The 21,625-nt window shown below is 39.9% G+C and overlaps 1 protein-coding gene across 3 annotated transcripts in view; it reads left to right on the top strand.

The window, feature by feature from the left end:
- The window catches only part of dlg5a (discs, large homolog 5a (Drosophila)), a 104,809-nt gene that overhangs the window by 65,473 nt on the left and 17,711 nt on the right, over window positions 1-21,625 (top strand). For all 3 annotated transcript variants that reach the window (XM_004551625.5, XM_012919247.4, XM_004551624.5), the window contains exons 2-14: window positions 11,245-11,313; window positions 12,568-12,742; window positions 13,284-13,427; window positions 14,211-14,394; window positions 15,841-16,100; window positions 16,219-16,531; window positions 17,179-17,409; window positions 17,799-17,983; window positions 18,098-18,223; window positions 19,323-19,455; window positions 19,611-19,738; window positions 19,828-20,003; window positions 20,097-20,200. In XM_004551625.5, the coding sequence (XP_004551682.1) occupies window positions 11,245-11,313; window positions 12,568-12,742; window positions 13,284-13,427; window positions 14,211-14,394; window positions 15,841-16,100; window positions 16,219-16,531; window positions 17,179-17,409; window positions 17,799-17,983; window positions 18,098-18,223; window positions 19,323-19,455; window positions 19,611-19,738; window positions 19,828-20,003; window positions 20,097-20,200 (2,228 nt within the window). The remainder of the gene's footprint in view (window positions 1-11,244; window positions 11,314-12,567; window positions 12,743-13,283; window positions 13,428-14,210; window positions 14,395-15,840; window positions 16,101-16,218; window positions 16,532-17,178; window positions 17,410-17,798; window positions 17,984-18,097; window positions 18,224-19,322; window positions 19,456-19,610; window positions 19,739-19,827; window positions 20,004-20,096; window positions 20,201-21,625) is intronic.

Genomic DNA, 21,625 nt, shown 5'->3' with positions numbered 1-21,625 from the left:
TTAGAGTCTATGGAAGAGTTGGAGGGAGGAGGCTGTGCATTGGTGACATTTATGAAAGAACCATAACACCTAGGACAATAGTAAACACATTGGATGAAAGAGGACAGCGATGGCTACGTTTTGAGGGTAAAATGGTGGCTGTAGAGCAAACGCTGTGGACACAGCAGCAGTTTTAAAAAATATTTTAAGATTAATTTTTTTGCTCCTCTCACTCTAGCAGTTGAGCTCTCTCACTCTAGCCCCAACATTCCGTCCCATACACACCCATTATAAACTCTGAAACGGGTGAAAAAACATCATGAAACTTAAACTGGAACTGAAGAAAAAGTATAATAGATATTGAAAAGATAAATACAAGTTGAATAGTTGAATGTCTTGTCTTCGTTTTAAAGTTTGAATGGTGGCTCTATGTCAATGTATGTGGAAGTAGTAAGAGTTTAAAAATGAGTAAGTTGAATGAGGATTTGAAGGGTCTCCCCATTGAAATACATTATAAATTTTTGTTGAATAAAGTTGAATAAAATTAAAAATATAAATGTTAAAAATATGAAAAATAGAAGCAGTGTTGTCCAAAAGAATAGGAATCTAACGGTGTTTGAATGGTTTTTCTAAGTTGAACGGTTTTGAAGGAGTAGGCTTTCAAAAAACGTACGGAATAGATAATAATAATAAAATAGAATAATAATAAAGATTCGAATAACAATACTGTGAATGCTTTTCAAGCATTCACACTAATAAAGATTAGAAGAACAATACTGTGAATGCTTTTCAAGCATTCACACTAATAATAAAGATTCGAATAACAATACTGTGAATGCTTTTCAAGCATTCACACTAATAATAAAGATTAGAATAACAATACTGTGAATGCTTTTCAAGCATTCACACTAATAAAGATTCGAATAACAATACTGTGAATGCTTTTCAAGCATTCACACTAATAATAATAAAGATTAGAAGAACAATACTGTGAATGCTTTTCAAGCATTCACACTAATAACTAGAAAGTGCATTTTCTGAAGAAACTGCAGTGTGAATGCTTGAATCTGAATGTATGCACTGAAATGAATTAATTACTGAATTTAAGTTAAAAATCTTGAATGAGATTAAAAAAAAAACCCGAATTTAACCTGAAAACAAAAGTGCTGAACTGCTAAAAGCTGAAGGTTACACAGAAGAAGGAGTTGGAAAAAAGCTGAAAATGTTTTAATTGTAAATTAGAAAAACCTAAGAAATGAGAAAAGAACATTTAGAGTCAGAAAACATCTGAAAGAATATTAAAAAGTCATATTCTTTGAATCACTGAATGACTAAAATGTGATCCCTCCACTTGGACCCACACAGTTTAAAAAGTTTACATCTCTGAGCTTTGAAAGACAAGATGTTGGAAAAAGAACAACGATGGCGACGATTTGAGGGTAAAATGATGGCTTTAACACTGTGGACACAGCAGCAGTTGAAAGAGAAGTGTTTAAGATGAATCTTGGCAGAGTGGCAGGCAGAGCTCGTTAAGCAGGCAGGTGTGAGCCTGGTTGCTATAGTGACCGCACCCAATGGCTCCATACACACGCACACAGACATGCACCTCACTTTTGCTGCTTAAAATGAACAGAAAAGTCAGGCCGAAACAAATCGCTCCCAAATGAAAAGTAAAAGTCGTATTGACAAAATTCTTTCACCGTGAGCGACAGCAATGTCTAGTCTACCTAATTCTCAGTTTTCATGCCTGTGGAGCTTATTATATGGACGTGGTGACAGTGGAAAGACACCATGCTCTTCTGATTTTCAAACGAACCTTCTGAGCCATTTTAACATTAGAGTCTATGGAAGAGTTGGAGGGAGGAGGCTGTGCATTGGTGACATTTACGAAAGAACCATAACACCTAGGACAATAGTAAACACATTGGATGAAAGAGGACAGCGATGGCTACGTTTTGAGGGTAAAATGGTGGCTGTAGAGCAAACGCTGTGGACACAGCAGCAGTTTTAAAAAATATTTTAAGATTAATTTTTTTGCTCCTCTCACTCTAGCAGTTGAGCTGCCTCACTCTAGCCCCAACATTCCGTCCCATACACACCCATTATAAACTCTGAAACGGGTGAAAAAACATCATGAAACTTAAACTGGAACTGAAGAAAAAGTATAATAGATATTGAAAAGATAAATACAAGTTGAATAGTTGAATGTCTTGTCTTCGTTTTAAAGTTTGAATGGTGGCTCTATGTCAATGTATGTGGAAGTAGTAAGAGTTTAAAAATGAGTAAGTTGAATGAGAATTTGAAGGGTCTCCCCATTGAAATACATGGGAAATTTTTGTTGAATAAAGTTGAATAAAATTAAAAATATAAATGTTAAAAATGAGAAAAATACAAGCAATCATGTCCAAAAGAATAGGAATCTAATGGTGTTTGAATGGTTTTTCTAAGTTGAACGGTTTTGAAGGAGTAGGCTTTCAAAAAACGTACGGAATAGATAAAATATAATAACTAGAAAGTGCATTTTCTGAAGAAACTGCAGTGTGAATGCTTGAATCTGAATGTATGCATTGAAATGAAATAATTACTGAATTTAAGTTAAAAATTTTGAATGAGATAAAAAAAAAACAAAACCCGAATTTAACCTGAAAACAAAAGTGCTGAACTGCTAAAAGCTGAAGGTTACACAGAAGAAGAAGTTGGAAAAAAGCTGAAAATGTTTTAATTGTAAATTAGAAAAACCTAAGAAATGAGAAAAGAACATTTAGAGTCAGAAAACATCTGAAAGAATATTAAAAGGTCATATTCTTTGAATCACTGAATGACTAAAATGTGATCCCTCCACTTGGACCCACACAGTTTAAAAAGTTTACATCTCTGAGCTTTGAAAGACAAGATGTTGGAAAAAGAACAACGATGGCGACGTTTTGAGGGTAAAATGATGGCTTTAACACTGTGGACACAGCAGCAGTTGAAAGAGAAGTGTTTAAGATGAATTTTGGCAGAGTGGCAGAGAGAGCTCGTTAAGCAGGCAGGTGTGAGCCTGGTTGCTATAGTGACCGCACCCAATGGCTCCATACACACACACACAGACATGCACCTCACTTTTGCTGCTTAAAATGAACAGAAAAGTCAGGCCGAAACAAATCGTTCCCAAATGAAAAGTAAAAGTCGTATTGACAAAATTCTTTCACTGTGAGCGACAGCAATGTCTAGTCTACCTAATTCTCAGTTTTCATGCCTGTGGAGCTTATTATATGGACGTGGTGACAGTGGAAAGACACCATGCTCTTCTGATTTTCAAACGAACCTTCTGAGCCATTTTAACATTAGAGTCTATGGAAGAGTTGGAGGGAGGAGGCTGTGCATTGGTGACATTTATGAAAGAACCATAACACCTAGTACAATAGTAAACACATTGGATGAAAGAGGACAGCCATGGCTACGTTTTGAGGGTAAAATCATACCTGTAGAGCAAACGCTGTGGACACAGCAGCAGTTTTAAAAAAGATTTTAAGATTAATTTTTTTGCTCCTCTCACTCTAGCAGTTGAGCTGCCTCACTCTAGCCCCAACATTCCGTCCCATACACACCCATTATAAACTCTGAAACGGGTGAAAAAACATCATGAAACTTAAACTGGAACTGAAGAAAAAGTATAATAGATATTGAAAAGATAAATACAAGTTGAATAGTTGAATGTCTTGTCTTCGTTTTAAAGTTTGAATGGTGGCTCTATGTGAACGTATGTTGAAGTAGTAAGAGTTTAAAAATGAGTAAGTTGAATGAGAATTTGAAGGGTCTCCCCATTGAAATACATGGGAAATTTTTGTTGAATAAAGTTGAATAAAATTAAAAATATCAATGTTAAAAATGAGAAAAGTAGAAGCACACCATTCCAAAAGAAGAGGAATCTAATGGTGTTTGAATGGTTTTTCTAAGTTGAACGGTTTTGAAGGAGATAGTCGGCGAAAAACGTACGGAATAGAAAATAATAATAAAGATTAGAAGAACAATACTGTGAATGCTTTTCAAGCATTCACACTAATAAAGATTAGAAGAACAATACTGTGAATGCTTTTCAAGCATTCACACTAATAAAGATTCGAATAACAATACTGTGAATGCTTTTCAAGCATTCACACTAATTAGATTTGATAATCAGCTGTCGTGAAGCTTTTTTTTTTTTTTTTTTTTTTTTTTTTTTTTAAATAAGATGAAGACTTTAAATTGCTGTATATCCGTATAACCATCAAGACAGGATGCCTCGTACTTTTTAGGACATTAATAGTGTGTCACTGACATTAGTGTTGGAACATTTGGCCAATTAATCTTCTAATCATTCAACAGAAAATAATGAAATCATTAGTTTCAGGGCCTTAGTTGAGTTGTAATTACCAGTTTTAATGGTATAGGGTTTCTTGTCAGTATTAACTCAATAAATCCATCTAATCAAAGCCAGAGATGCACAGTAATGAGTCTGACCTCACCACTTCCTTTGGGTCAGTGGTGTTGTTCCAATTTAATTCTATTGATTTCTAACAGGGTAAAATGTGTATTTTTTATTTTTATTTTTTTTTTCACTTTTACTAGGATTAATATCTGATGGTGGGCTTATTGACACTCTGAATGCGAGATCAACAGCCAGGAGGCAGTATAGTGGAACAGAACTACATTACCATTTTACACATGTTTCTTCACTTCCTAATTACCCCACAAAGTGGAGGAAATGCCAGAATATAAATGTTTACCAGCATCGTGAAGTCATGGAAATGAATAGCTTCTCTCTTTGTTTAACCATCCTTACCCCCATTCTGTCTTTGTTGTGCTGTATTTTCTCTCTGTTTATATTTTTCTTCCACCTACTCTGTTTCCATTTTGGCGTCTTATCTTTCTCTCCGTCAGCTTGTATTGTCTCTTTCTTTTGTCATGTGATCTTGGGTCAAACCTAACCTATAATATAGGGGTGCAACGATACACAAAATTCACGATTCGGTTCGATACAAAAACAAATGTTCATGCCTTTTTAATTCATCATTCATTAAAATTATAAATATATATTTTAACTCAAACGTACAGTTTTTAAATTTAATGTTGCTGAAACAACAAAATAAAAAAAATTAATCTATCTGCTCGAGAAATAGCTCATCTTTGGAAAAGAGAATTTATTACAGAGAAATGGCTCTTTCCAAAATAAAAGCTATACTATACGCTTCTTCTGGGCTATATTCTCAGCAGCATATTAAACATATCAGGTCCCCATAAGGAGAATCATGTGCTAACGGCTGTCTAAATGACTCGGGTAAAGTGTGTAGCATGTGTGCTTGTTGTTTTTGTCTGCTTCCACTTGTCTTTGCACTAGGACGATGTCGGTGTAAATGTGGAGTCATATTCGTTGTGTTCCCACTAGTGCTGTCAGGGTTAATCTCGTTAAAATCACATTAACGTCATAACGCGGCAAATCTCCGTTAACAAGTTACCGCGGATTTCCCCGTGCTTGGGGCTGGACGGCGTCAACACGTTAACAAGCTAACTGCGCTATCGCACTAGTTCCCACAAATTGAGCATTGCGTGGCACATCCGACATACTGTTTTACTTTTTTCCATGGCACACTTACCATCAGGGTCACGCTTCACATGAAAACCAAGATAGTTCCAAACGCCAGATCTGAATGAGGGTGGGGGAGGTTCAATTTTGGGTAGCACTGAGGTAGTTGCCATGTTGCAACGAGCTTAGCTTCTGTCTTGCTAGTTTGCGCTGCGCTCAGTGGATCTGCACTCGACAGTACAGCCTAGGCGGAGTAGTCGAACGCAGATCCACTGAGCGCTCAACACAGACTGTATCGTCAGAAGAAAAGTTGATTAAAATAAATAAAAAATGTTGTATTGTTCGATACATATGCATACTGAACCGAAAGCACTGTATCGAACGGTTCAATATCGATATGAGTATCGTTGCACCCCTACTATAATAATCATGATAGTAATCGTTATTGCATGTGGGTCTGCCTCTTATTGAAGATTAGATAAGACTAAAGTATTATGCGTAGTCGTGGTTAGTTGGTGATTTGTTATTTTACTTTAGATCAATTAGTGCATATGCTTTTAATATCAGACGAACGAAGGCGACAGAAAGTTCGAGGATTGGTTAGTGCTTGCTAATAATTCCACTGCATTAGGGCTCTGCACATGTAAGGAAACCTGAGAAAACACTTATATCAGCAAAGACTTTATAGCAACTACATAGATTATTTGGGGGGAGTGGGGTGTTTTCTTTTATTATTTAGATACCTCACCAAGCTTTAGCATAATTGCTTCACACAGAGAACTGCAGTGTAGAATATTTTGCTTTTCCTGCCCAGAATTGTTAAAGTCCTACCCACCACATCTGCAGGTCTGAAAAATGATTATGTTCTTTTCTTCTCCTTTCTCTTGTTGACCTTTTAAGAAATGGTAGTTTGGCTTAATCACAGAGTTACCTCAACGCAAAATGAAAATGGTTTGTGAATCAACATATGCTGCCCTGTGATTAAACGCAAAGGGAACATCACAAAGGTTGCTGAAATTAGAGCAGTGGGGTTTTTCCATGCAAACTGGCTTTTTGGCAGTGTTTTGGCTTTTTCACTTGCTGAGGCATGTAACTGGTAGAGGGAGGTATGGTTTGGACTGATACTGATATTCACAGTACTTTTACTGATGCTGCTCTCCATATTTTGGGGGTAAAATCTAGACAACAGCAGTGTCTGTAGCCTTTTTCAACTCAATGGCAAGCACATCTGTTGTGTTTTTATTAATCACAGCTTCATAGCAAGCAGAAACGAGGACGTTTATAATTGTACCAAGTGCTATGCTAATTTTCCTACAATTCAAAATGTTAACAACCATGAGGAATAGAAAATTCATTATCTGTTGCTGTGAGGACAGCTCACACTAAATTCAAACTGACTTTGCAGAATATGCCTCATAGCAGAACAGTAGTTGGAGCAAGATTACTGATGTCTTCCCAATATAAGTTACCTACTGGTTTGCAAATGGAGCTAATTACAAAAATAAATAAATAATTTCCCCAAGGGATCAGTAAAGTATTCTGATTCTGAAAACAATGTGTGTATGTACAGAAATTTATTGCCATAGATCAGTGGCAGCATTCCTCTCAAAAACCTGTATTGGGCTCTTTCTGGCACCTTTTTTCTTTTTGACCCAACCCTTGGCACGAGTAAGCTGATCTAAAACAAATCATGCCTCATTTATGCTGAGCAAGGGTTCTTTGCATAAAGAAGCCACATTATGGTTTGCTCATAATAGGCTGGGATGGATGGCAGTAGCGTTTTTGTTTTTCTTTGGGGAGGGTAATGTTTCAAACTGTTTGCAAGGATCCATGATTACTATAAGGTTACATTTGGGTGATCTTGCTATTTGCTTGGTGGTAAAACAGATTTAGTTTTGACTCATCCTAGAGGACAGACTCAAGTCTAAGTGGAAAAAGGTGGGTGGGCGGGCGTGCAGTGGAGTAATCCTTGCTCATGACATCGTCATGTTTGACAGATTCGTGTTTACGCTAATTGTACACTTTTTAAATCAGACGATCGATCCTTTACCCCAGTAGTAAGGCTGAGCTGGCTCATTTCCCAGAATTTTCCATGTGGTGTCAGTGCCTCACCAGAAGTTTGGCACACTACTTTCTGAAGCTCCCCGAGTAGAGATATTGAGGTTTGGACATAAGCGTGTGTATATTTGTGTACCAGTATCATGATATAATGATTGGGGGGTGTTGTACACTGCTAATTTAAACAACATTGTCCTTATTGTGTGCAGAGACACGGCCAGCATTCAGAGGTCTAGCTTACCCAGCATAAATCATTCTTTCTGCTCTCTGGCTTAGCGCTGACACATCCTTCAGCCTCAGTTAAGCACACTGTAAAATGAGTGGGTTGTTGTCAACCGTGTTATTAGTGTTGCTATTGTTTGCGCTTCTGTGGTTAAATGGCTGTAAAGCTAAGGATGGTGAAGGAGAAAGGGCACAGACTCTGCTAGCCTCAACTTTGTTTTAATCACTGTTGCTCACTGACAGTGAGAAGAGCTGACAGTGGCTAATAAAGAAAAGCGCACTGTATTATTTTTGGAATGCTAATGCTGCTGCTCTACCAAGTTGCCCCAAAATGTTTGTCTGTAGTGGGCTTTGAAATATCACAGTTGCCTTGCTTGCTTTAAATCAGAAGCAATGAGGCTTGTCAATGTGCTCTAAAAAAATAAGGGGTTTTGAAGCGGCAGCAGCAAGGAGCCCATCTCACTGATAATCATGTGTCTTTACTTTAGGGGGAAACTATCTCATTGTCAGAATTTTCTGGAATTGATGAATAATTTAGTCTCAGCCACTGCAGGAGGCAGAGTTTGTATCTTTCTTTGATTAAGGCTTTCCTCCAACTCTCATGCCGTCCTCTTTGACTATTCCTCTCATCCAGTTTCACTATGGCAACTTATGCCATCTCCTTTTATGTCCTTGAGAACATAATCTCGTTGTTTGAAGCAACTTTTGGTAGTGATCCCAATATTTATTTATTTATTTATTTTTCATTTTTTGATTTTTTTAAAGGGAAGCAGATGGGCAAGTGGGGAAAGCGGAGCACCTTAGGAATGGCAAGTACTCCCCTAACCTATTTAGGTGACTGTGACAGTCTTTTGTTACCATTGCATCAGGTCTTCTACTGGATTATATTCTCACCTCAGAATGCATCTCTTTTGTTGGCATTTGTTTACCCTGTAGACCATCGGTGGTTTATCGGTATATTGCTTCAGTTTTGAATTTGTGTGAAGTCAATGTGTACTGGCATTGCCTGAAATATTATATTAAATATCAGTATTAGTAATCGTCAAGAATTTCAGTCTGTGCACCCCGTGTATAATATCTCCTGATAAAAGCTGTCATGTTTCTATTTATGAGGCTGAAAGCAATCTTTCAGGTCTCATCTGTCCTGTGTGCCTCCTATTGGCAGACTCAATCGGATTCTACCTCTGTAGAGCATCAGATCTATGCCGCCTTAATGGATGTCTGTTTTATTGATGCAGTGAACATGCTTACAAATGATTAGCCTCACTTGTTGTGGCTGGTGCTAATTGGTATCAGTGTCTAAAAGCTACAGGAAAACTCCAGTGCTGTTGACCCTCAGATCAACGGCTGGTTCATGCCAATCAGGTGTACAGTTGTTGGGGTGCTTATGGAATTAACTGATTAAAAAGCAAGCAAGCAAGCGTTCTATGTTGATATTCATTTTGTTTTCCTTGATTTAGATGTTGTTTAGAAAAAGGGTAGATAAATCACCTGCAGCTATGGTCTGACAGGCTGGGAGTGGAACCAGGGAGTCGAGTGCAAAAGGGAATTTTTACCTGTTCTGTATGTATCCTAACTACTCTATTAGATTGCCCCAAGTAGCTAGATTTGTAAGATCTTTGTTTGTGCCAAAAACAGCACAAATTGAGGGTTTTGTTCCGTTCAGTATTTTATTTTTATTCCTTCAAGGTTTAGAGCTGACATTACCTCCCATTGGCTCATGAGTTTTATTCTAAAACCCTAACCGTCACGTACTGGGTTCAAGAAGTCAGTAGTTGCTTTTGGTTGCTTTTAGTTGCGTCTTCGGAAATGCACATGAGCCTTTTGCATAGCTGGGTTGTAGAGAATTAATGCTGTGCAACCCCACAGTGGTGCTCATTGTGTCTGATGGAACAATATGAAATCAAAGCCGTGTGCTCCGAGCACTTCATGGAGTAAAAGTGTTGAGCATCGGGGAACGTCAGAACAGATTAAAAGCCTTTCCGCCCTGCTTCTCTCTATTTTCACAGTCTCTCTCCTTACTTCTCTCCCTCCTTATCGCCTGTGCAACTTTAGTTAGGCTATCTCCTTTTATCTGTTCTGCTCTGTTCCATGCCTTCTTCATGTTTCTCCTTTTGCACCCCTCCCTCCCTCCTCTGTCTGCGGGGCCTAAGATGGAGTGGCTCAGTCGCACAGAGCTCATAGTTAATTAGGCTTGGCCTTGTCACACATTGAGGGCTGGAGCCAGAGCTGTAGCTAAACCCAGTGGGGAAGCAAGGACAGAGATGGAGGTCTAGAACTATTGGCGTCAATTGCTTGCTGCTGACAGCTACCAATCCCTTGTTCTCCTAAACCCTCTGTTTGGCTTTCATTTATCACATCAGATTAGTATTATCTCAGTTTCATTGTGCTTTTTTTTTTTTTTATAAATTACCTCGGCGTCATTTCCCCCCCACTTTAACAGTGCAGACAGGACAAATTTAGTGTTGTAGACGTGTGAAAATGCAAAACATTATCATTGGTTCCAGTTTCTCTAATACGAGTATTTTGTATGCTATATATCAATATTGTATTTAAAAAAAAACAAAACACTTCAGTCCCTAACTGCATCAGTATCTATTTTACATTTCAGATTAGAGATTGTGCAATTCATCACAAATACTAGTATTACAAAATTACACAAGTCTGAATGTTTATACTAGTGCAACTGTTTACTCAGTATGATATTTGCAAGATGACTGTTACACACAATGATCGTCTGAGTGTTTTTGCTGAAGATAACAGTCTAGCATTTGGAAAGTAAAAACTTAATAGAAAAGTGGCTAGTTGGTGAATCTAAGAAAGCTGTAGAGGACGATGGATGATGCATTTTGCAATAAGTCAAAGATGTGTTTTTTAAGAAAAGGGCAGTTTGTGTTGCCAGCCATGTTTATGTTACCCTTTGGAGCAGGGACTCTGCATTATAATGGCGATCTGTAGAGTCTTTCCTATGGATTGTGGTAGCCTGTGTGAAATATCCCCTAGCTTAACGTTGTGCATAGCTATTCAGATAGAGAATCATTTTCTCTCTGCTGCTCTCTTTCTCTCTCTCTCCTACTCTCTCTATGTGCTTGACATAAAAAGAGAAAATCCCATTTCAGCCGTGACATTCTGCCTGTGTAGCAGAAACATACAGGGACTATACATCAAAGCAAGGCAGAGTGCACAGTGAGGGAACGGAGGTTTAATGACGACAGGGGTCTGGAGTGATAATATAGAGCTGCTAAGGAGGAGAATTGAAGTTATTATTCCAAGTATAAACCCAGTACCGCATTTATAATACAGCTGTGCAGGGAATATGAAGCTGGCTATGTAATATTCATTTCATTTGGCATTTTACCGGCAATTAATTCAGGCTCGTGTGTAAGTGGTTCATCATTCTGTCGGTGCTGTAAGTCTGACCGCATCGCTTTTCTTGGCAGGTTCCACGTACAGCGTTCTCTCCACAATGCCCTCCGACTCAGAAAGCAGCAGTTCCCTCAGCAGTGTTGGTATGTATAACGACCCAAGAAGCCTTTTTAAGAAGTTATTTGTCATGTCAGGTCACACTGGTTCTGTATGATGCCCACAGTGCACTGTTGGGAAGCTGTTTACACTGATATTGGCGTAATTCCTGTAGCGTTACAGTGAAGGATCTAGCGGTTTTATTTCTCCTTTAAACCCACCATTGGGGCACTCGCCACACATCTCCCGTTCCTTAAGCCATGTTTTCCTTTCCCTAGGCTTGACAAAGGTCCAAATGACTCAGCTGTGTTACATAAACCTCCAAAAGGTCCAAAAAAATGACTCAAAGATGAACATAATCCCCAGATTTCCTGCCCTGGTTCATGTTTCAAGGAAAACAACCCAGAACGTGACTTGTAATGGTGTATATATGATTTATGAGACTCGATCTATGTGGCACCACATCAGTGACACTCGGTTTAAAAAAAAAAAAAAAAAAAAATCTGAAATATAAGAACATATTTTCCATAAAACAAGATTTCAGTGGATTTGTATTGCAGGCATTTATGTAGACATTTAATTTGATTAAAGATAAATCTCTGGGGACCTTGTTAAGAAAATACCAGAGATACAGCACAAACCTTTCATTTTTTTTCTTTCCTTTTTTACATCTGACATTACCAAAGGTGTAGTCTTTTAAATCGAATGTAATTCCCACCAACTTTTATTGCACAGCGTCTCAGGAAAAACCCCTGGCATATTATAAAGGAATTTCTAAACAACCAGGTGCTGCCCTCACAGCTGGATGGGACTTTTGCTTCCTAATTCTAAAGTTGGGAGCACACTCTGACCAAGTATCCTTTCTGGATGGGTCATAATGTTTAAATTTGATGTTGTTTTGAGGCACAGAAAAGGGAATGCATTCAGTGACATCTGGACAGTTGTATGTCTGTTTCTTTCCTGGGTTGGAATTAACCATTGAGGGTGACACTGTGTGTAAACACGATCTGTGATCTTGCAGGAAATTATGTCTGTGTGTCTTTATTTGACAGAAATCTGTACATTTTCTTAATTTGGTCATAGAAAATCTATTATACCTGAAGAAATGAACAAAACTAGGAAGAACTCATTTTCACAATCCTACTCCTTCATGCTTTGTCTCTCGCTAAAGACTCTTGGGGGGCGAAAATAAATAAAATCCTCTAGGCAACTTCTTAATGATAAAACAAATTTATGAGATAAAACAATCCAGTGTGTGATAAATGGTCACGGGCTTCTCAGTAATGTGTTTACCGTTCCAGGTTCTCCTGTTAATGGTGAAGCATCCTCCCCACCCCCAGCTATCAATGACAACCGGCATTCCGGTGACAACCTGGACACCATCTTGCTGCAGCTCCGCCAGGTGACCAGGGAGCGGGATGAGCTTCGTAAGCGTCTGGCGTTGGCATCGCCTGGGACCACCTTCGACGACTGCAGGTGCAAATCTTGGCCTGTTTGCCAAATTGTTGTTGTTGTTGTCACTGTTTCTTGTTACCTCCTGGTAACACTTTTTTTAAATTTGCCTCATGACTATAAAAGTGTTGACATTCATGCCTCCCTTTTCTGCCTAAATGAAAGGCATCAAATCTGGGATTCATTGCTCTTTGAATCAGCAGAGCTCCACTGGTATTGTTTACTCTCTCTTGGCTGTCTTCAGTGCTGGCTGCCATGTTTAATAATTCTCACCTGTCTGGGAAAATGTTGACCTTGCCTTGCAGAGAGAGCACATTGACACTGACGGCTTAATAAAGTTTAATGTGCTCTAGAAACAAGATGTTTCCTTTGCAACACATGATACCAAGGCTAAAATGCCTATATCCACGCATAGTTTTAAAGTATTGTTATTAGGATTAAACATGCCAGTACTATGCATTTTTGTACAAAGAGAAGGTCAGCTCTTTTATCTGCGATGTGCTTGGGCACGCTATCATTCAAGGCTTGTGTAATAAAATTTTGGTTTGGTGCCTTTCTTCTTAAGGCCAAATTCCAAAGCCAGTCATGACTATGAGCGTCTAAAAAGTCAGTGCATTGGGGCCATGGCAGATCTGCAGTCTCTGAAGAACCAGCATACTAAAACACTCAAGAGGTGCGAGGAGGCTGTGAAGGAGGCTGACTTCTACCAGTAAGTCTTCCTTGCAACGAGTTTTGTCTTTCTTGTTGTTGATGAAGGACTCTGTTGTCATATGTATCTCTGTTATGCAGTTTGTGCTCATCAGTTGCTTAGATTTCCATTTGGTATCAGTGGTAAGTGTTGTTCAGAACCGTTGTTAAAATGAGAATATAAACAAGCTTGGGGTGGGATTCTGCAATCTGCTGCTTTTCAGCATTGAAATAATCAAGTTTTATTGCGTTGTTTTGCTGCAGCTGTAACAAACACTTGCGTGGTGTTGTAGTTAACCCGACTGAAAGAACATCGCTCGGAGCTACAGTCGGCTTTCACGTTTAAAGGGAACTGGCACTACAATATAACAACGTGCATGGTTTTAAAAGCTTGGAAAATGGAGCCATTTATATGATTGAATCATTCAGCCTCATAGCTTGTGAGCCCAGCCAAAATTTCTGGAGCACAGAGGCAGAACATGTGTTTCAATATTTTTATATTTTCCACACACCTAGATTACTAAGCAAGTAAATTAATATCATTAATGATTGTGTGCTTTTACCTAATACAATTTAACAATTCATTCACAACTTCTACTCTGAGTAAATATTTTTTATCAATTTTATTCTCAATCAGTTTGAACTTTGGTTGCAAATTTTAGATGATGTAGAATAAATAATATTTTAGTTTTACATTTTGCATGTACTTGCGTATCCTCTGTCTGTGTTTACCTAATCTAATCAAAGTTTGCTTTCTGCTCTGTATGTTTGCACGTCCATCTATGTTCACTCTTCCTCTTTTTAGCATGCTGCACAGCCGTGTCTTGGGCGACCAGACACAGCTGAAGGAAGAGATGGAAACACTCAGGAGGGACAATGCCCAACTTGTCCGGGAGCACAACCACCTAAAACAGAACTGTGAGGAGCTCAAACGACTGCACAGTCAAGACCAGAAAGAGTTGGCGGACCTTCGGCTGCAGCAACAGCAGGTATAACGCGGTCACAGACGCACCGCTGTTGCTGTCCAGATGTTATATAAGAGATTGAGTGACATGGCACAGATGGTGGGCCTGCATATATAAAACCGAACTGCTTTTTCATGTAAATATTTGTTCCTTTACTAAGGCACCACATATTTGTAATCTTTCTGAAAGCATGTGAGGCTGGCGTGCTCATGCGTGTGTTGCAAGGTGTGAGCGGCAGCTCTCCTAAAGGACAGTCATTGGTTGTGCGATTTGGGTGTACTGCTATAAACAGAAACTCAAGTGCAAGAGCACACACGTAAAGGCCACAGTGTGACCAAACCCGTGCTTGGTGCTGTTGTTGGCACGCACAGGATTGTACGCAGTGAATTAGTCACCAAGGGTCAGTTAACACAGTGTTCTACCTTAACATCCTGAGGCATTTAATGACAAATGTTTGTGCTAAATTACATGAGCTGTCCGTGCTCATAATGTGTTAATGTACAGTCAAAGTCTTTTTCCTGCACCAACACTATAATCATTCTCCCTAAACTCTACTGACCACACATGACTGTATCTTTTTTTTTTTCCCCCCTAAAAAAAAACCAGTGTATAAGAGAATGTGCACGTTGGAGATGGTGTTAGATGTGCTGGGAAAGCACGATTTCCCAGAAGTTCTTGCTTAGTGAGGAGACTATCTCAAAGTTGATAGTGATCAGATTTAAACAGGATTCAGTTCTTGCATTTCTAAGGGGCAGCCACAGATTTTTTATTTTTTATCTTTTTGATCGCACCTCATATATTTTGGGATGTCAGAAAGTCTTTCCTCTTGTGTTTTATGTACTGAATACTTTCTTCTAAGAGCACAAGGGGACAGTGTCCCATATTGTGAAGTAGTGTCTTACACAGTACCCATGGGGACACTGCAGTAGTTGCAAGCACAGGGCAGCCAAGCAGAGGGAAATGCACACAGAGCATTTCTGAAAAGGGCACACACAGAAGAAAAGGGCTTGGCTTGGGCAAAGGGCACTCTGACCCAAACAACGTAACGATCACATTGGTGCATTTGCAGTGTGTGCTTTCGCAGAGGTCAATACAGCCTTCGGGTCACAGAAGCTCTTCTGGGAATCTGGAAGACTATATCAGCAAGACCTGCAGAAATGAAAGAGAATAAGTAGTGCAGTCTGAAGGGCGCACTCTGTGCTTAAAACAGTTAAAGACAAATGACTGACCAGCACAGTTAACTAAGTACGTAACTGCAGTCCTAGAAATAAACTTGCCCTTATAAAATCTGTTTTGTTTTTGTTTGGTTTTTTTGTTTGTTTTAAGTGGGCACAGATTATCTTGCACTTACACTCCTGTCCGCACATTAACGCCATCTGCTGCTAAGGTGGGGTACAACAAGTACATACAGGTTTGTGGTATTAACATTTTGACCAACGCTAATTGCTTTGTATGCATTTTTGTTACCAGGTAATGAGCGAGAAGGGCTCATCAGAGGTATTAAATAAGCTGTACGACACTGCTATAGAGAAGTTGGAGGCTGTAAAGAAGGAGTATGATTCCCTGAGCAAGCGTTACAGTGAGAAGGTAGCTAACCACAACACAGACCTGAGCCGCCTGGAGCAAGCGGAGGAGGAGAACCGGAGGCTGCAGAAGCAGATGGATGCGTTGCTCAAACAGCGAGACTCAGCTATGCACTACCAGCAGCAGTACTCTACCTCAATGAGGAGGTGAAAGCATCATTACGTGACACAAAAAAGACACAAAAGGGTTAAATTAAATTGTCTGTTTGAGTCAAAGTAGGGTTAGTGCTGTACTCAGACTACATGCATTTCTCCCCTCTTCCAGGTTTGATTCAGTGCAGCAGGAGCTGAACAAGTCCTCAGCTCAGAACAAGGAGCTGCAGAGAGAGATGGAGCGGCTGCAGTCAGAGGTGACGCGCTACAAGAACTTGCAGCTGAAGTCGGCCAAGGACTGCGAGAAGTACAAGGAGGAGAGGGACTCTGTGTTTAATGAATATCGCCTCATCATGAGTGAAAGGGACCAGGTGATCAAGGAGGTGGACAAGTTGCAAACTGAACTGGAGGCAGCTGAGGCTCGACTGAAAAACACTTCATCAGAGAGGGTGGTGGCCAGTGAAGAGTTGGAGGCTCTCAGACAGGTATCGGGCTTTAAAACACGTTAAAACAACAGCATATCTTCAGGTGTATATGTCTTTTATAACTGATAGACTTCAGGACAAGAAAATTGGCACTGAATATGACCTGCTTAAAGAAACATGCCAAATCCATCAAAGAATTTGACTTGTAGTAGTCATTTTAAAAAAAACAACCCAAAAAACTGAAAGGAGCATTGGCTGTCATGGTAAAGCTGAAGCCAGCAACCATCTAGTGTAGCTTAAAGCCTGGAGTGGGGGAAACATTTAGCCAAGCTGCTTCCAAGGCTAACAAAATGCAACTGGTTTCTTATTGCAATACTGAAGGTCTTGGGTTTACTATTTGATTTTTTTTTTTTTTTGGAGATCATTTTGTTTTTCTAAATAAAACCGAATTGACTCTACTTTCACCATAACCTTCAAAATCTATAAATCTGCACATCTGCGTCATCGGTTGATCACTAGACACCTTCTCAAACTGTACACACGAATGGTTCTGCTTCTTTTTGGAGGATATTTCTGAACACTGCAAAAGGATTTGAAGCTAGTATCAGATCACTCTGCATTAGACCCCCAACAATATTTTCACATCACATTAATGACTCACTGTGCTGAGATGCCCTCATTCTATTTTGCCTTTTGTTCTGGGATAGGAGTTGAACTCGTCACTGGTGGACCGTGACAGGGCCATCTGCGAGAGGAATGAGCTGCTGGAGAAGTATTGCCATGAGGTGAAGGACAAAGCTGAGGCCCAGAAGGAGTTGAGCCAGGCCTGCAAGGACATCGAGACGGTCCGGGAGGAGAGGGATGTGGCCCGCAAGGAGAGAACAGAGGCCATCATTCAAAGGGATCAGCTGCTCAGAGAATACTATCAAGCCAGACAAGTAAATGTCACTGCTCTTTCATAAAATCTCAGGAAGCGTCTGTTGACGTCTTTGTTGTGGTGTCCTCTTTATAGCATATACTATCACTGGTGTAGCCTGTGAACCAATTTCCCAACTTGTTTTTTTTCTTCAAAAGGTAGCCAAGCACTTATATCTAGCCCTTTCTTCCTAGATCCATGATATGTAATTCAGTATAAACCAAAATGTATGATTAAAAAGCATCTCTTTCTACCCACTAAGCAGCCATTTAAATAGTCCTTGTGCAGGGTTATATACATGAAAAGTACTTGGTTTGTTGTATGGGACTATTGTTTAGAATGCTTAAGATGAAAAACGAGACGTAGTGTGTTATAAAATTAATCTTTTTCATGTACTCTTAATGTTCTTAGAAACAAGACTCTGCCACCTTGGACATGGAACGAGCCAATAAGGAGATCGAGATGCTAAGGAAACAGTATGAAGCGATGTCCCAGGAGCTGAAGGAGGCCACACAGGAAGCTGAGGTGGCCAAATGTCGAAGGGATTGGGCCTTCCAGGAGAGAGACAAAATAGTGGCGGAGAGGGAAAGCATAAGGTCAGTGCGTTTATGGGTTTTTAAAAGACTTTTAGCAAAGCTGAGAGGGTCTGTAGTTGATCTCCCTCTCCAATAAACTAATTACTCACAATCTCCCTTCTCTCCTTTCTGTAGGACTCTGTGTGACAACCTGCGGCGAGAAAGGGACCGGGCAGTCAGCGATCTGGCTGATGCCCTGCGTAATTTGGATGATATGAGAAAACAGAAGAATGACACATTGCGAGAACTTAAAGAACTAAAGTGAGTCTTCACCGTGGTTTTAAAGCTGCTGTCAGCTCTGAAGTCTCTTGTTTGACTCCCTCACTGCATGATATTTCCACATTTCCAACTTTATTCTCCATTTGTTTCATAAAAGCTGAATCCCAATAAAGACTCATAAGGAATAAGTGGAAAGGTCTTCTGCATTTCAGCAAGTGCAAACAACATGGCCTCTACTCACTCAGCTGTGTGTGTTGTGCTGTCTCTGTAAGCTGTTGTAGTCAGTGTGTGGCTTGGCTGGGCATAAGCTATGACATTCAGCCTTTGGAGACATGGTGTAGTGCAGTTGTGTTTCTGGCAACATTTCCACACACCCAGATTAAAGTGTAATCCCGCAAAGTGTCAGTGTTTTGAACACACACATTTTGTCTCGCTGTCTTCAAGGCCCTTCATGTGACTGTGTTTAGAATGCATGTAGAGGCTCCCTCTGCTGGCGAAAGTGTGTATGACAACCATTATGTGTCAGGTCCCTGCACGAGGGTTGCGATTTCCAGGCTGGAGGGTAGATTCTGGGGAAAGTCGAGTCTCTTTCCCCATCTACTAATTTAATCCTAACATTATCTAACTATAACCACTTGTAATGTATGGTGCTTGTATCCAATTATTATCAAACTAGTAATCTAACATTTTCCCTATATAGAGTATGCACCATACAGTGACTTTGAGTTTCTTCCTCTATCCTCATCAGAGACTGATGTACAATTGGGGTTTTAATGTCACTGCAACCCTTAAGGCATGCCTCAGTAGGACACCATATATCTTGCTGACAGTGTGGCATTGTGTGCAATCTACTTTTAGATTTTTTTTTTTTTTTTTCTGGGAATAAATTTAAATTGAACTCGTTGGACCTCTAAATGGAAAGTGTTCGTAAGAATGAGAGCACGTCAGATGTTTTGAAACAAAGCTCGAGACTGACACGAAGATTAAAATATGTAAAATTCTGCGCAATCTGTAGATGCAGCTCCCTTTTGATCCAGGCCGTATTTTTTTTTCTTTCCCTGCTCTTTCTTTTTCTCTCTGCCCATCCTTCCTCAAGTGACTAACCTTTGACTCTGTGTGTGTTATGTCTGCCTTTGTTAAGGGAGAAGATGGAAAGCCAGCTGGACAAGGAGGCGCGGTTCTGTCAGTTAATGGCCCACAGCTCTCATGACTCGGCCATTGACACAGACTCCCTGGAGTGGGAGACGGAGGTGGTGGAGTTTGAGAAGGACAGGGTAAGAGTAGTGGTCAGGTCTTATTGCTGAGATTGAATTGGTCACATGCTAATCTCCTGAGAGCCAGCAGACCCCTAAGATCTGTCAAAACATGATGGCATTAAAATGGGTTTTTCAGAATGAGCCAAGTGACACTTATGTTATTGGCTTCACAGGATGACATGGATTTGAAGGCGCTTGGGTTTGATATTGCAGAGGGGGTAAATGATCCATATTTACCTGGAGATTGTGGCATTTTTGTTACACGGGTGGACAAAGGAAGTATCGCAGATGGAAGGTTAAGGTATGAGCTGCCTCAAGAAAAGATCTGTTTATGTGGCTTTATTAATGCTTTATTAAATACCTCACCCTTTGTTCTCTCATGTTTTTTAGAGTGAATGATTGGCTATTGAAGATTAATGACATCGACCTGACCAATAAGGACAGGAAGCAGGTGGTGAAGGCTGTTCTTAATGGCGGAGGACTGATCAATATGGTGGTACGAAGGAGGAAGTCTCTAGGAGGAAGGCTGGTCACTCCTGTCCATATAAACCTTATGGGACACAAAGGTATAATACTGTCTCTATAAATGGATTGAAATATTTATATAGATGTCTGCATTTTCCTTGTTCATCAACCTCTTTTTGTCTTTTGTATCTTAGACAGTGGCATTGGTCTGGAAAGTGGAGTGTTTGTCACTGCCATTGTCCAGGGAAGTCCAGCAGCGAGGGAGGGCTCTCTCACAGTTGGAGACAGACTCATTGCTGTGAGTTAGTTTCAGCTTCTATGAAATCCCCTCTCTCTATTTTTTTTGATACTCTCTTCCTGTATGTCTGGCACACTGCAGTTCACAGAGGTTTCTTTGGGTTTCTAATCCAGCCCTTGATCCATTTCAGTATCCACACTCCAAAAGTAGATAAGGTGGGATTTGGCTGAGGGTGTGAAGTGGAAGGAGGGAAGTCTCCTCTTCTGATTAAATCCTCAAAATCTTGGAGCTCTGCAGTGGTAGGTGGAGCTGTCTCCAAGCACATAGCTGCAGTATACTCACCCCAGAGGGGAACTGAAGAGAGACGTGTCAGAAATCCTTCTTTTTAAAGGAGATGGAAACGCGGCCTTGTATTTAGTGCTAATCTTCCAGCAGCAGCAGAATTCTTAGGTCCCTGGTTTGTTTAGAATCATGAAACATGTGCATCACCTTTAAAGGACTTAACGCACGTAAAATCTGCGCAAATATTTAGTGGGTTAAAAATATTTTCTTAATGCACCTCTTCACTTTGACCATGTCGTATAACTAGATAAATCTGCAGTATGATTTTTAAATTTTTGAATCCGAATATACAGATCTGACCAATCAGACCACTCTATTTGGCAACAAGTCTAGCACTTTAATAACACAATTTTACTTCAGACACAGAGCAAGTCACCGCTCCGGGACAATCGGCTCTCTGAAATTATTTCTCTGCCTCCTCAGATGTGTTCCCAACTCTTCTAACAAGAGTTCAAATTGCCCCACTGACATCCAGAAATATGCATGAAAGTGGTCCGTTACAACACGATTGGCTCATGTTTCTCACCTTGGTGATTCTTTGGCTCTTTGTGGCCATGAGCAACTTTGATGTTACAGAATTCCCATATAGATTTGACTACCTTGTCTCCCTTTTTATATAATCTCTTTAGCATGACTTAATAAATGCATAGTTGCATTTGCAAAAAAAGAGAACAGCGTGCTGAACTGGAGGTGAAATAAGTACAAAATGCAAATGAATGCCCGCTACTGAACCCTAAAGATCAGAAGTGAAGGTTTCTTTCCCCTGCTTGTTCTAGGTTCAGGCATGATGTTCTTTCAGGACATAATTTATGTTAAATCTCAGCTGTAATAAAGTACGTAGTTTGCTCTTCAGTATCTTTGACCTTGTTTGTGTTTTGGAGAATCCTCTCAGGTCACGTCTGTTCTAAAGGAATGTGCAGACTGCAGTGTGAGGGGTTGTTGAGACTGAAATGTATTGGCCTAGATTTCTTGTGGTTTTCCCACCGCAGTAGCATATGACACATCTCGGAGCCTGGGAATCTCATGTTTAGGAGATTTGTCACCTGTATATGTTTGTAGATGTGTATCTGTTATAGTGATACTGCTACCCAAGATGTACAAATGCATCGGGGGAATATCAGGAAAGACAAGTGTGCATTGCTT

The sequence above is a fragment of the Maylandia zebra genome, linkage group LG13, assembly GCF_041146795.1.
Source record: "Maylandia zebra isolate NMK-2024a linkage group LG13, Mzebra_GT3a, whole genome shotgun sequence".
Taxonomy (NCBI): domain Eukaryota; kingdom Metazoa; phylum Chordata; class Actinopteri; order Cichliformes; family Cichlidae; genus Maylandia; species Maylandia zebra.
This window is presented reverse-complemented; position numbering and strand designations above follow the sequence as displayed.